The 15,919-nt window shown below is 38.8% G+C and overlaps 1 protein-coding gene across 2 annotated transcripts in view; it reads left to right on the forward strand.

Moving 5' to 3' along the window:
• Positions 1–1,897: 1,897 nt before the first annotated feature.
• Positions 1,898–15,919, forward strand: part of SMARCA1 (SNF2 related chromatin remodeling ATPase 1) — a 35,702-nt gene continuing 21,680 nt past the window's right edge. For both annotated transcript variants that reach the window (XM_013128839.3, XM_031048235.2), the window contains exons 1-13: positions 1,898–1,991; positions 5,862–5,948; positions 8,527–8,693; positions 9,610–9,710; positions 9,825–9,925; positions 10,208–10,387; positions 11,350–11,505; positions 11,752–11,883; positions 12,623–12,691; positions 13,456–13,565; positions 14,246–14,472; positions 15,007–15,128; positions 15,520–15,672. In XM_013128839.3, coding sequence (XP_012984293.1) covers positions 1,899–1,991; positions 5,862–5,948; positions 8,527–8,693; positions 9,610–9,710; positions 9,825–9,925; positions 10,208–10,387; positions 11,350–11,505; positions 11,752–11,883; positions 12,623–12,691; positions 13,456–13,565; positions 14,246–14,472; positions 15,007–15,128; positions 15,520–15,672 — 1,698 coding nt within the window. In that variant the 5' untranslated portion in view covers position 1,898. The remainder of the gene's footprint in view (positions 1,992–5,861; positions 5,949–8,526; positions 8,694–9,609; positions 9,711–9,824; positions 9,926–10,207; positions 10,388–11,349; positions 11,506–11,751; positions 11,884–12,622; positions 12,692–13,455; positions 13,566–14,245; positions 14,473–15,006; positions 15,129–15,519; positions 15,673–15,919) is intronic.

Raw genomic sequence — 15,919 nt, forward strand, 5'->3', positions numbered from 1 at the left:
AAGCACACAGGCAAAAAATACCCAACGGGGATCTTTGATGAAAGCAGCAGCTCGATTGTTTGTACAGCACATAATGTTCCTGTGAATTTCAAGTAAAAACAAGCTGTGACAAACACTTGAGAGTGTTTTGCATAAACAGAAGCTACAAGCATTTGAAACGGGAGCAGGGAAGTCAAATATTAAAGATGGTTGGTGAGCTACTTTCTGTAAATGTTAAGAACAAACACAACATAGACTGGAATTTTCCCACCTTAGAGACTTCTTGCATAGCTAACGGTAAACTTCATTTTCTAGATAGCCCTGCTTGGAAAAGCTCTTTGGAGTGTGCTCTCAGAACCAGTCATGTCACTCTGCTCAATTGTGCTATGAAAAATGTACTTCCCAAAGCTTTTAGAAATGGATCACGTGGAATGGCTACTGCAGATGCTGTGGGCCTTGCCTTGCTGCAAACTGTGCAACAAGCAGAGGAGGCAATAGGATGCTAAATGATTTGGAGCAGCTCTGTTACTGTTTTGCAGCTGTTTCACAGCATGAAAAGGGTGAGTTTAGAGCTTAAATCTTCTGTGTTGGGCCGTCATTTAGATATGGAATTTCAGAGTAATCAGGCAGTCATGGAAACAGTTCTCACAAAATGGCACCTTATTGGAATCAATGTATGGATGGAAAAGAGGTCTCAGGGGCCCTTCTAAATGCAGGGTATGTGAGCTGCAATAACCCATTTGCTCAGCTTAGTTGTTGTGTTATGCAAAAAGGTCTTGATAACAGCTAATGAGCTTTTTACTGGAATGAAAAAACTTTTATGGCTCATCCTGTCTCCTGCATCAGGGTTACATCTATCTCTCTGGACAAAATGCTCATGGTACTGCCTTTGTAAGGCATCACCATGTAAAATGGCTGATTCCAAGCTCTCAGCTTTTTAAGTCTGACATCTCAGGGCTTGATTTGGAATCCTTTAGCAGCATGGGCAAAGTTACAGCTCAGCAACTGAGAATGTGAATGCCTTGTGTGGATGGTCAGAAATGTGTGCGCTGATAGTAACTAAACTGAATGGCTTCATTAGTGCCATTTGCAATATGAAGCACACCAACACTGCTGAATTTGAAGTGCCTTAAAGAAAAAAACATTACTTTTTTGCATAGTTTGTATAGGCCACTCTTGCTTGGGAGTTCCACTGGTACCTCAGCCCTGCACTTGCTGAGATGATTTTCTCATTAATACAGCCTGGGGCACTTAGGAAAACACACCATCTGCAACAGGGTTTGAAAACAAGGAAAACAAATGGCAAGTCGGAAGTTTATATATTGTTTTACTGCCTGGCTCCTGCAGCACCTTACCCCTATGTCGGCTGTCATGTCAGTACCCCTGCATGCCAGTGCCGGGGCCACAGGCAGGAGGGCACATCCTGCCACTCGCACACGGCAGCCCCTCGGAGATCACGACGGCAGCAGGCGGAACAATGGCAGGACCTCAGCAACGGCGGCCCCGGTTCATGTCCTGAAAGCCAGCGCTGTCTCCAAACACATCACATTCCCTGGAGCCTGTGACACCTCCATTGGGAACACACAGACCTCCTCCTTATGTGTGTAGCGGCCCTGACCGCTGCCTTCTATGTGAGCTGCGGTGACATTCGGCAGCAAGGGAGGCACTCAGGTGTTGCGCAGCATCCCATGGGGACCGTTATCTTCATTCCAAGCAGCTGCTAAAGGGTTGTGCTTTGGCTTCACACCTGAAAACAGACGTCCTTGTGCCTTCCCCACCATTAACCCTTCCCTAGACCCCGGCCGCCACTCGCGTTACACCGGCTGGTAGGGGAAGCATCGCGAGAGCCTGGCGGGGCGGAGCCGCGCGGTGTTTGGGGCGGTGGGGCCGCCCTCGTCCCCCCCCCCGCTGTGCACAACATGGACACCGGCCCCGGTACCGCCCGTGCGGATGGCGAGCTCCCCTCCACCTCCGCCGCTGCGGCCTCTGCGCAGGAGCCCGGCGCCGAGGAGGTACCGCTGCGGGGCAGGGCGGGCGGTGGAGCCTGCGGGGACGAGGATGCAGCCGCTGGCAGCCGGCTGACCGGCGGAGCCCGTGAGGGCCCGGGGCCGCGGCCCAGCTGCGGGGCGGCCCTGCGAGCCGGCCCCTGCCCACACACCCCCGGCCCCGCTGTGCAGGCCGAGCGCTGGGCCGTCCTTCGGCATTGCTGTAGCGGCTGCCGCTATCGGGAGCCTGTGGAGCCCCTTCCCCGCCGTGCAGCCCTCCGAGGTCGGGCCGCAGCGGTCCGACCCGGCCCGCACGCCTCGGGGCTGCAGGCTGCGCTGTGACCGGCTGAAATGCAGCAGTGGTGCTGAATGAACCCTTTGGGGAGCGCGTATGGCTGCCGGCCTCTGCCCTTTAGGTTTTTGGGGAGAAAGGCTAAGACGCAAGGAGAGTAAAAAGTGACGTATTCGGGTATCCTTGGAAACGGAACAAGATGTAACCCGAAGAATGAATATTATAGAAACTTGATAAGAGTGATGACCCTGTGGCTGTATTTACAGTATTGGAGAACACTGGAGAAATGCTTACATTAGTGCAATCAGAGTTTTAATTCCAATCGATAAAGGTTTGTTTTTTCTACCTGAAAAGAATGATTGAGCCTTTATTCCATTATTTATGGGAAACAGCTATGAGATGCAGAACAGGTTAATCTGAACATCACCTGATTGTTCAGGGGAAAGTGTTCAAGGGCTGTTTCTGTATTGGACATAACTTATTCTGCCCAATTTTATGCATGTCAACTGATAAAAAGTTGGTGCTGAATGTGTAGAGAATGCATGCTTGGAGAAATTACCTGAAAGCAGTGACTGGTTCTGAATATTACCAACATTGTGGTGCTGTGCCATATGTCCCTGAGGGATAAAAACCCCAACGGGTTTTGCTGTTGGAGGTTTCTATTCAGACTGAAATTTCACTTCATGTTGTACCACGGGTGTGTTACATACCTATACCGTTACATGCACAGCCTGTGTAATAATGGCATGTAGTACAACCTGTTGTGCTCCGTTCCCTTCTCACTGTTTTACTTCACTGTACATAGTCTTGCTTGTAGTACCAAACCAGTGCCTTACTGGCTCTTCAGAATGTATTTCCACTTTTATATGCGAGTTAAACATGAAAAGGGTCCTTCTAATGATTCCTAATGCATCTGTTTAAAGTTCTTAATGGCACAGGTTACAAGAGCAAAGTCAACAAAGGCAGTTTGTATTCCCAGTCATTTATTTAGGTGTTCAAGTTGCCTATCCTATTTGGAACTAACTGTTGCACTTACTTGGTAGAAATCTCTCGGCCTGAAGTTAGTAGCTCTGTTTAAGGTGGGCTGGGGAAGTATTTTGGATCCTTAGAATACTCAGGGTCTGTTATCTTTTGAAGTGCTACATGGTCATCTATCTTGAAAGGTATGTAAATGACACCAGTTTTCAGGGGATTCACTTATCTAGGGTTTAATCTTTAATGGAAACCTTCTTTAGGTAGTGGCAGATTGTTGCCACCTGCTCCCTGAGTTAAAAGTGAAAGTACCTTTTTTGTTGATTGGTTGTACTGAGGCTTCAGCTGATCCTCCTGTTTCCTGTTAAGTCAGCCCTTTAAGGGATGAGGATGCATTGTCTATAAAGTTTATCGGGTAAACCTTAGAGACTTAATGAAATACTTTGTGTTTCTGTGTTGCATTAGGTAGGTGAGCCAGTTGGTAGTAAGGGAGAAGTGTTCTTACTCATAAGAAACTATGTAATGAGGAGTAAGAAACACTGTAATGAGGAGTAGGGGGAAACTGTTTTGTCTAGAAAAGGCAAGGTGTAGGATGAGATTCTTGTACTGCAGTAAGTTTGTGTGTCAGTTCATTTACTCCTCTAACTCGGAGTGTGTTATTCACATACTTTTTTTCTGAATGAGTTTTATTTGTACACCACAGTAAGTTTTATTTTTCTGGGGAAATAAGAGTACTGGTTTCCCCAGAGTAACAACAGAACTGGCACTAAAGCCATCTAATGCCTTGGGGCATAAGTAATGTTGTGTAGCATTACTTGGAAAACTTGCAGTTAAAAGGGATTCTCGTAATACTGAGTTGTTTGCTTTGTCCAGGAGAAACTTCATACTTACCTGAGGTAGAGAGATGGCTTTTTTCCAGTAGCACCTATCTGTGTAATTGATGTCTGGGGGAAGTGAAGAAGATGTCTGAAATGGCCTGTTGTCAATTTTGTTTTCCTTTATGGTGAAGTATTTTATCACTTTAATAACAAGGCTTGAGCCTGATAATAGCACTGTCACTCTTTTTTTACTGAAGTCTGTGTCATATAGTAATATAGTGGAGGTGTGAATATACTTGTATATATGACCTGTTCTTTGGCATGTTGGTTTAACAGTCCTCTCCTAACATTGCTTTCTGAGATAATCTCATTACCTGTGTGGTTGAAGAAGCTGTAAGTGTAGAATATTCTAATTGTATCTATTTGCAACATAGTAATTTGGCCCTGCAAAGATGAACTCATGCATTTAGAAAATCATTAACCTGCCAAACAAGTTCATTATATGTTTTATATTGTTCACCTTTGCTGAGAATTGTGCCTTTGGGCCAAAACTTGAAAATGTAATCTCTAACTTTAGAAAATGTTCCTCCCATTTGCATAATTGTGCTTAAATTGAAGGAGTAAGTTGGCATATATGTTTTTCAGCAACAGTGCTGAAATTTAAGCATATTGACAGACTTCTACAGATCCAGTCCCACTTTGGTCTCGTTTTGCTACTTGACTCTGAATGATTTAGATTAATTATTATTTAATTTAAATGTGTTTGTAGTAGGCTGGTACCTAAAGTGCTGGTCAGATTAAGGCTCTGTTACATTTTATTACAGACATGCTCTTTGGCAGTTCTTTCAGATTATTCAGTGCTTTAAAAAATATTTTTATAATCTAATGCCTTTCAAAATATATTGAATATTATTTTTATTTGCAGGAGGTGTGTTAAGAAAGGCGTAATTCAGAGACTGAATAGAGGAAAAAAATGCACCAAATATTTCTCCTATAAGTCTTAAATATATATATGTATATTTTACCAATATAATGATTTGTGGGTTTTGTGTGTTTGTTTTTAATACAACAATGTAGCTGTTGAAATGGTGGAAACCTGCTTTGAGCTTACCAATTGAAGACAGAAATGAATCTCATAAACCACAAAAGTCAGCTGGTTTTGCTATTGTTTCTTAGGTTTCTTTCATTTATAGTAAATAAGGTAGTTCTTTGTTACCTGTTGAAGAGCATACCATGTAGTGGTTGCTGCATCCATTGATTTGGCTTATAATTTGTGCTCTTCCCAGGTATGGCTAAATGTAGTTAAGCCTGTTCTTCCAAATGAACTCCTGACTGTTCATCTAGAAGTGAAAACAAACAAAACCCAGCCAAGATGTGAGTGCCAGAAATTTATAGTTAGAAATTTTGCATTTAGAAGTCACACTTTTAAAAAATACATTTTCAAGATACTAAATTTTATTTATATATTTAGAGCAGGATCTCTGTGAAAGATTAAACTTTACCCTCTTTCAGTCCTTTCTTTCAATGCTTTCAACTTGGATCCTATTTGTAGTGATAAGCATGAGGGTGAGACATCTTCAACTCTTGTTTTATTTGGTCGTATCTCTGCTTTCGTTTTATCATTGATATCGGGTTCTGCTTTGGGTGAAATAATATTAATCAATACAGTCAACTTCATTTTGAAATAATTATTTTTGAACAATAGCATGCTTCTCTTGCAGTGTGTAGGTTTGTTCAGGTTAATACCTTTTTGCATAAAAAAAGGGGGGAGTAAAGAATCTGATACTTACAAAGTGTTTAACATTTGAATTCCAGAAGAATGATCCCCCGTTTCAACTCAAGCTTCCTCCAAAAGCAGCTAGACCTGACAAAGAAGTTGACCCAGAATATGAGGAGAAGATGGTAAGTGCTTTCACCACAAAACTTTCTGTGGCTTTTTGATGTGTGTTTGTTTGCTTGAACAAGATCAAGGAGTTATTGCAGACTGGATGTGTCAGAAAAGAAAAACAAAACAAGATTCATTTGAATGTCTAGTCCAGTGTGGTGTTTCTTGTAGTGGCTGATAGTATAGGGTTTTAGAGAAAAATACGAGAACAGAAGAAGCAGGTAGTGATAGTTAAACACTGTCCCATCCTTAGGAATATTTTTGTCTGCATGATTTCTGGAGTTGGAGGCTGTGGTTTTTATACTCAAGAGTTGTCACTGGGTGTTTTTTTTCGTCGTGTCCTTGTCTGTCCTCTTCTTCCACCCTTCCCCATGGATTTGTCTGCTGGTGTTTTTTTTCCCTCGTGTTGGTTTAGTTATCCACACCCTTCTGGGAAAGGAGTTACTATTCAATGCCATTTTATATTTAGAATATTCCCCTTTTGGTTTTGAATTTGTCTCTGCTAGCTTTGTTTGATGACCCCTTGAATTCTGTCAGAGGCATCCTTACACTAATTGAGAGTCTCTCAGCATATAAAAACATCAAGATTTTAAATGTTGATATGCCCCCTAAGATATGTGCTGCAAAAATGCAAAAGAGGATCTGTCCATAACACAAATAAAGGGTGCTTGTAGTGATGGAGAAGAGGGAGAACAGGGTAACTGATGTATTACAAAGAGGCTGAAACCAAGAGTCCATTACAAGACTTGTTCTTGAATGACAAATATTCTTGGTTGAAACTGGTATCTGGGTTTAGCTGCTTTTTCTTAAAAGCTTTAATGTTAAATGGATGTCTAATAGTTACAGTAGAGTCTGAAAGGATTGGATACCATAGAAGCCAAGACTATCACTCTTAGAAAAATTGATGCCTACTGGCAAGAGAAGTCACACAAGTAAATCTGTTTGTTGAGAATGAGTTGAGCAAGTAACTGAAGTTGGTTTCCTAAATTAGACTTCTAATTCAGTTTTTCTAAGAGGCAAAGGGAATAGGTTGCAAAAAATTACCTTTCATCAGTTGTGAGCTCGACCTTTACTGTTTATCATGGCATGCTGCTTACACCCAGCTAATGGTCCTGCAGGCAAAAAAGTCCATTGTAGCATTCAGTACAGAACCTTACAGTTATGGTTAGCTTGCAAAAAATATAATGTATTATTAGTTTAATAATAAACCTTCTGATTGGATATTTTTCTAATCCTGTATGACTATAAACATCTATGTCCTTACTCCTCCTTTTAGATTCCCCCCCTTCCCCCCCAGTTTTAGTTTCTTTTTACAGTTTATTTGGTTTTCAAAATATTTACACAAATGGTCCAATAATGAATGCAAGGGAAAAAAATAGTAATGTTTTTTCAGATCTTTCCAAAGATGTTTGTTTGCTGGTAAGCGATGCGCTATTACAAGTAGTGCATTGCCCTCATATGGCAAGATCATGCATTGCACCTCACATTCATTTTGGTTGCTCTTCAGTTTGTTGCCGCTGTTTAGAGCACTTTCACTTTCATGTAAGTTGCCTTCAGAAAAGCTTCCTGTTGTTTGTATATGTCCTAGAAGAGTTATGGTACAGAACTACAAGTTCACTTTTATAGTTCATAGCAAGGTATAAGTCACATGAAAATGGCATAGAATACTGGCAGTTGCATTCTGTCAGATAGCATTTGAGTTTTAGCATATTTTTCTTAAAAATTATATAATGTCCTTTATATATAGAGAACACGTGTTTTGCTGTGTTTCTGTAGAGAGGTGCATATGCCTCCTTGAGATGGCATAACTGAAATGATTGAAATTTGAGATATGACAGCAAAATTCACAAATTTCCATGCAAATAGTATTGGGCTGGTGCATCTGTTGCTGTAGTCCTACCTCTAAAGGCAGAACTACCACACTGTTGTGTTTATCAAATCCTTATAGCCTTGAGCTATGAGGATATCTTATTGAGGATATGGAAGGTTTGCCACTGACTTGAGTAAGGTTAGGGTTTCATTCCTCACAGTAAGTCAGAACCTAAGTTTTTTCTTCATCTTTTGTAGACAGTCCTTTAAAATATCCTTTCACAGTTGCCAGTGTGCCATGCACACTTAAGCAATCTATACAGGTAAACTGCTTTTGAGTCATTTTACTAGTCTTTGACTTTTGAATGCAAGTGAGTTGCTGAGATGAGGTTATCAAGTCTTGCCATGTCTTCCAGATTGCTGTCGTATTTATGAAGGTTTATTTGAGCTATCACGTGTTACAGTTGTGTTCTCTAAAGCAGTTCATGCTTAGCTATAAGATGAAGTAGATCAGCAATTGTTCATAGAATCATAGAATGGTTTGGATTAGGAGGTACCTTAAAGATCATTTAGTTCTAACCCCCTGCCATGGGCAGGGACACCATATTTCATGATGCTTGTAGCCCTCTTCACTTGGTTTAACAGTCGGCAGGTAGTCTTGTCAGTCTTTCCTCAGAAATTGTTCTCATGAGTATCTGAAATCTGTTTCTTAATAAAAATAAATTTTTATAAAACATTATTTATTTTTTCTTCTTTTTTAAATTCTCTTCCCACTTTGGAAACTAGAAAGCAGATCGAGCAAAAAGGTTTGAATTCCTCCTGAAGCAGACAGAACTTTTTGCACATTTTATTCAGCCTGCAGCACAAAAATCACCAACATCTCCATTGAAAGTCAAGCTGGGACGGCCACGGATGAAGAAGGATGAAAAACAGAGTTTGATTTCTGCTGGAGAGTATGTTTTATTTATAACCTATGCTTTCAAACAAATTATGCATTATAGCACTTCTGTTTAGTTAATAGAGATTTAATTAAGTCCAGAACTTTTCCTATTAATGGTGTCTCATAATTTCTTTAAAAGCTGCTAGGTGTATGCATGCTGATCTTTTAACGTTAGTATTGCACTGCATCAGAAGTCCACTTTTAAAATAAATTCCTGATTCTTAGTACTTAAAATGCTTTGGTCCATAATGTGGAGTGATTTTGGAGCACACAGATTGAATTTCAGTTGCGTGATGCTGAACTACAAGATGTACTCCAGAAATACACCTGGTGCTCCAATTGCTAGCAGACATATCAGTGGGACTAGAGTGGAGTTAGACCAAGTCAAAACATGACAATGCACATGTAGTGCTAATATTGGATCCTCAGCACCAATTGTCTTGGTCCACCATGTCTCTTTTAATAATGCAGATGTAGCCTGCATGTAGTGTTTCTGAGGGGTCTTACAATAGCAAGCAACTGGTTTTTGGAACATTTACAAAATGGTATTTTCTATTTTCTATTTTTTTATTTTTTTTAGTTGAATGTGATTCTACTGACTTATAGTTACCAAGTAATTGATTCTAAGGCAACTGTGGATATGTGTCTTATATTTCTGTGTTGCTCATTAAAAAGTACCTTGGAGAACTTGCGATACTTCTTGTCAGAGTGCAGTTATGGCTCTGGAGGAGAGGGCTTCATATGAGTCTTACTAAAGCTAGAATAAACTATAAGGAACACCTTATTTACAGGATATGATTTTGATCATGGTACTAGAACACACACATTGTAGATCAGTGATTGTTTTTGTTAAACTTTTCTCTCTTGATTTTATAGTCAGTGTTTTGCAATTGCTTTCCATAAATATGAATCTTGGATTCTTCCTTTAGTTACCGTCACAGGCGCACGGAACAAGAAGAAGATGAAGAACTGCTGTCAGAGAGTCGAAAAACATCTAATGTGTGTATTCGATTTGAGGAGTCTCCTTCATGTAAGTGTTGTATTGACAGGTTTCTGATTGCTTTGATGCAATTAAAATCTGAGCAGATGGTAATTAAAATTTCTACTTAGTATTTCTCTACTTAGAGGAATCTTGCATTTACAGATGTGAAAGGAGGAACACTAAGAGATTATCAGGTTAGAGGTTTGAACTGGATGATATCATTGTATGAAAATGGTGTTAATGGCATTCTGGCAGATGAAATGGTAAGTAGTAATCTTCTGGATTTTTTGTAGTAATTGCTGAGCAAAATTCAGCGTTAAAATGCCTGTAGTATTCAGACTACATGCAGTAGTATGCATCATTCTACAACAGATTTTTCACAACTGGAATTGTAATGCAGTGAAAGAAATTGTATTGCAAGCATTTGAGCGTAGTTTGCTTTCAGCAACTTAAGTGGCAGAATTATATAGTAAGAAAATTGTTTGAAACTACCTCTATGGTATTTGAGCATGTTTCTTTTCCCCCCTCCTTCTTTGTTAATGCAGGGCCTTGGTAAGACTCTGCAAACAATAGCGTTATTAGGCTATCTGAAGCATTACCGAAACATTCCTGGGCCTCACATGGTCCTGGTTCCAAAATCAACTTTGCACAATTGGATGAATGAATTCAAACGCTGGGTTCCATCGTTACGTGCTGTTTGCCTTATTGGAGATAAAGATGCCAGAGTAAGTGTCCTACATTTCCAAGATATTACTTGTCAAAAAAAACCATTTGTCTATGTGGAATTCTGCCTCAGCTACTTAATTACAGTATTTTAGTCATCTTTAACTGTATTAGCATTGAAAATACAAAATGTTATGCTTGTAACTGAAGAGAAAATGGGGGGGAGTGAGCAAGTGGCTGCATAGTTTTGAGTTGCCATCTGAGCTTAAACCACAACTGCAGGGAAAATAATAGGCTGGGATCAAAGGAAGCTGTCTGACCTCTTTTTCTGTTGTCTTTCTCTTTGATTTTTGCACCTATTTTTTTTTTTCTCTTCTGTATTTCATTGCGACAGTGTTCATTAATTTTGTAAATCAGTGCATCGTATTGGGCATCATTATTGGGTAGCTCTTCAAGGCTGCAGACCTGAAAGTTCTGTCAGTCCTAATTGTTGGGTGATCTGTGTACACTACTAAGTAAGTTGTTGGAGACCTGCATGTGTGGCTTTTCCATAAGGTGATGTTCTTTCATGTAAAAGGATTTATGTGCTTAGGTGTGTATCCCTTACAAAGTAAAGATGGGAGGTCTTTTATGAAGAGTGGAGATGGGAGTTTGCTGCATGAGTTGTTTTGAAACTTTTTGTGGATCATATCTTTGGACTAGTGGGTTTAGTGGGTTTTCCCCCTCTTGGTAACATGTACTGTACTTAAATTACAGAAAAATTATGCTGAAGAGTAAATACTTAATTTTGAATAGGAGAAAAGAAGTGTTTTGTAACCCCAGCTGATGCTCTGTCTGTGCCTTAATGTACAAAGAATTGAAGGCTTTTGTTACAGTAACTTTCAGTTACTGAAAGGATGTTTTAGAGTCATCTTCTGTGTGCTAGCTTAGTGAATTGGTAATGTTGGTAGCAATTGGATTCGGTGACTTACATATATGTTGATCATATTTATAAATGTTTATTAATTCTATTGTTCTGCTTTAGGCTGCTTTTATCCGTGATGTTATGATGCCTGGTGAATGGGATGTTTGTGTTACATCATATGAAATGGTGATTAAAGAGAAATCGGTCTTCAAAAAATTCAACTGGAGGTACCTGGTAATTGATGAAGCCCACAGAATAAAGAATGAGAAGTCAAAAGTAAGTTCAGAATTATTTGCTATGTTGAAGATAGTTTGACACAAAGTTTCCACCTCGTTTAAGCAGATTTTGTTAGGTGTGGGGTTTTCTCAAATGTAAGTGGGAAGCTGTTGGGTGGTAAACGTGAATTTTGTAGGTAACTCACTGTCTTAAAATTTAGCTGTTATTGTTTCAAGTCTCAGAAACTGACAAAGTTAATTGTGCTTAAATGTACACGATGATGATAAATATTTGTTGCATTTCTAGCTGTCGGAGATAGTACGTGAGTTCAAGACGACAAATCGATTGCTGCTTACAGGAACTCCTTTACAGAATAACCTCCACGAACTGTGGGCATTGCTCAACTTTCTTTTACCTGATGTCTTCAATTCTGCAGATGTAAGTTGAGGTCTGGAATTACTGTTTTGTTCTTGTTATTTTTATTCCCAGGCTGCTGTCTGCAGAAGAGAAGAAAAACCAGCCTTGTAAGAGATGTAATGTGAAAGGCCTGGATTCAGTAGAAGCTCTGTGGCTTACCAAACTGTAGAATGCTTCTTTGCTCTACTTAGTTGAAACAGTGCATTCTGTTAGCACTGATGTCTCACACAAATAATAGCAAATGTAATACTTTGCTTAATTCTTGAACTATTTAAAGTGGAACAAAATTTGTGAAGGCAGTGCAGAATGAAGAGTATGAAGCACCCAAATATGCATAAGCCTTTTTTTTTTATTTAGAATTCAAGTAATCTTTCTTCTCTGTTACCATTAATGTTTCCTTGTACAGCTTGCTTCTCCTGGTTTTGCTTTGTCTATCTTCTTTATTTAAGGATTCTTGTTTCTTTTTTTTTTACCTTTTTGCCACATCATTACAGAAGTACTAATGAGAAGAACTTGGACACTGCAGTGATGAGCATGGAAAGCCATTGTAAATTTAGTAGGGTAGTAGTACTTTTGTCTGTGGAGTTACTCAGCTGCTTTGAAAGTTACAACATGATGGGAAGCTGGCACAGTTTCCTTCAGTTGTAGAAGTCATTTGTCTGAAGATTGACACCACTCAGCTAGAGTGAGAGCCAATATGTGTCTGTTAAAACTACAGATGATAAACTGTTCATACCAATTGTGCTGTTTCTCACTACAGGATTTTGACTCGTGGTTTGACACTAAAAATTGTCTTGGTGATCAGAAACTTGTGGAAAGACTTCATGCTGTAAGTAATTAAAGCTGTAATCACATATTGTCAGTAGCATACTCAGTGTAAAAAGAACCCCAACAGATTATTTCTCCCCTCATCTCCAAGTTGAGAAGATGAATGTGAAAGTAGTTACAGAAATGCCTGGCAGAATTTTCATGAATTAAATATTGGAATTCATTGTTGCAGATGCTTTTTGTGACACTAGGTTTGTTACAAAACATGTATTTTGTAACATTAGTTTGAAGCAGACAAAGTCTATACTTAAAATGTGAAAATAAAGAATTTTGGCATCTTTTTGAAACCATTTATTACTGAGAACAGTATGCTGATGCACATGTCATGCTAGCCTGAAAAAAAGCATGCCTTTACCTTTGTTTTACTGTGCCTGAGATAAAAGATATTTTTCCTCATCCACTAACAAAACAAATCAGATGGAAATAGAACATACGTGCCTTATCTTTGAACTGTGAATTTTGTGTATGCTGCTGATGAAAATGAAGCAGCATATATTTAAAGTCAGTAAGCAGATTTTATAAGCTCATGGGTTTGGCCCTTTCTTACAATGAGTATGTCACTTATTATGTAGTGTTACTTATGTGTAAGTGTAGCCTATTAGTGGACAGCTTTATTTTGCAGAATTCAGAATTTTTCCGAAGGAGTCACTATGACAATAGTCACTTATAGTTCTGAATAAGTATCTGATAACTGAATCTGTTGATTTTGTATTTGAGGCATCACTTTCGTAAATTTATCTTTGGGAAACCTCTTAATTTATGTAGGTTTTGAAGCCATTTTTATTACGTCGCATAAAAGCTGAAGTAGAAAAGAGTTTGCCTCCAAAGAAGGAAGTAAAAATTTATCTTGGGCTCAGCAAAATGCAGAGGGAATGGTAAGTTCTTTACATCCTGCAAAGTAAGATTGTTTTCTGTGAAAGAACACTACAGCTCTTGACACTGACTTCTTGTTTTTTGTTTTTTTTCTCCTTTTAGTTGCATGTTAAGACAGTCAGATGGAGAAGTCTATTTATAGGTGTCTTTGGGGCTTCTTTTTAAAGATGCACGAGTTACGAAGAGCTCAGGAAGGGTAATGAAAGGGGTTGGGAGGAAGAAAGCAGAAACTTCTTTTCCTTCCTTAATTTAATTTGAAAGAATATGTGCCTACTAAGTTTTCCTCCATTATTCCAAGTATGTATGCACCAGTAAAAGTCTGAGTTGAAATTAAAATCTTGAGGAGCCACAAACCCAGAAGAGATGTGAGAAAAGGAGCCAGGTCAATTTAGCAGCTTCAGTCAAATGATATATTTAATCTACTTCGTAGTCCTACAATGGAAGTGTAAGATAACACAGTGAACGACAGGCCATTGTCATTCACAGACAAATTGTCTTTCATGCATATGGATTTATAAATCCTTAATGGTCAGACATTTTCACCAAGTTTCATAATAATATAGCTCATTATTATAAGTGAACTCCCACATCCAGAAATAACTGAGTTATTGCAGGGTTTTATTCATGTTTTAAATACCAAGTACAAACTGAGAGTTGTTCAAAATTGCCTGTAAAACTTCAGGTACACAAGGATCCTGATGAAAGACATTGATATCCTGAATTCAGCTGGGAAAATGGATAAGATGCGTCTGCTGAATATTCTGATGCAGCTGCGGAAATGCTGTAACCATCCTTACCTATTTGATGGTGCTGAGCCGGGCCCTCCTTACACCACTGACACGCATCTCATCACTAACAGTGGTAAAATGTTAGTTCTGGATAAACTGCTGGCAAAACTCAGAGAGCAAGGTGAGTACTGTTTATGAACAGCAGTGATCTGAATGCTCATTGTAAGTAAAACTACCTTTTAAACATAGACTCATTCTTGTTTGGCCTCCAGGGCATATATTCATTACTGTCAGTGAGGTTCAAGATGAAAATAATTTTTCTGTACATCTTAACACATGGAGGGAAGGAGGTCTTATAGGAATGATGAGGAAGCAGTAGGAAAGGAAGAGCAGAGCCTTGCCTCTGCTGTCTTCAAGATCATTTCTGATGAGAGGATTAGTTTGTGCACATCAGTTGCCAGTTAACTATCTTACCATGGTTTTAAATGTTACTGTTTTTTCAGCTGTGTTTTTCTTCTGTATTAATTACCAAACAACCTGAAGTTAAATCAATACCAGAAAAGTAACTCTGCAGAAGAAAGACTGATTTGAGTAAGTTAGACATAGGACAGAATACTTCACATAAATTTTTACTTGTGCTCTATGGTAGGCTCTGTGTTAAGATCAATGTGAAAACATAAAATCAATCATAAAATCTTCTGTGGTGTTCTGTCAGGTTCTAGAGTTCTACTTTTCAGTCAGATGACTCGCTTACTGGATATTTTGGAAGACTATTGCATGTGGCGTGGTTATGAGTACTGCCGGCTGGATGGACAGACGCCACATGAAGAAAGAGAGGTGAGAAGGTTGTATATAAACAAGAAATGTCTTTATGTGTTAGGTTATTAAGTTATTTACATATATGTAAGTAGCTACATCATTGTTCAAAGTAAAACAAAAATGCTACAGTTTCGAAAGGCTGATACGGGTATGTTTTCATTAACCAAAGTCCACAGTAAAGTCATCGTCATTCATTTCTCAGCTAAATGAAAAATGTAATTTTGTGGACTTGGAATGGATTTTTTCCACCTATATCAACTTAGTTTCTTACTTTTATAGAAAACTGGTTTTGTTGTGAAAATTCTATAAACTTCAAGAAATTTCACTCAAAAGCCACCAGCATATTGGAAGCTTGTTTGAAAACTCTGATGCTTCAATGATTATTTATTTATTTATTTATTTATCTTAGGAAGCAATAGACACATTTAATGCTCCCAACAGCAGTAAATTTATTTTTATGCTGAGTACCAGAGCTGGAGGTCTTGGAATTAATTTGGCAACTGCTGATGTGGTTATTCTCTATGATTCAGATTGGAATCCTCAAGTAGATCTGCAAGCCATGGTGAGTTAACTCCATAACATGCATTTATTGAATGTTGTTGTTGTTCTATCTTGCGTGTTTGCAGAATTTTTGTTCATTTTGTATTAACTACCAAGAAACTAAGGAATGGAATAAACAGAGCATGAACAGAATTGTGGAAGAAAATAAAGTTTTTCTCTATAAATGTCTTTATTCTATAATTGAATAAGATTACTTTGCCAAAATGCTGTATCAATATTATTTAGCTGTAGAATTACTCTTAATTTTG

Source organism: Melopsittacus undulatus, chromosome 6, assembly GCF_012275295.1.
Source record: "Melopsittacus undulatus isolate bMelUnd1 chromosome 6, bMelUnd1.mat.Z, whole genome shotgun sequence".
Lineage (NCBI taxonomy): Eukaryota > Metazoa > Chordata > Aves > Psittaciformes > Psittaculidae > Melopsittacus > Melopsittacus undulatus.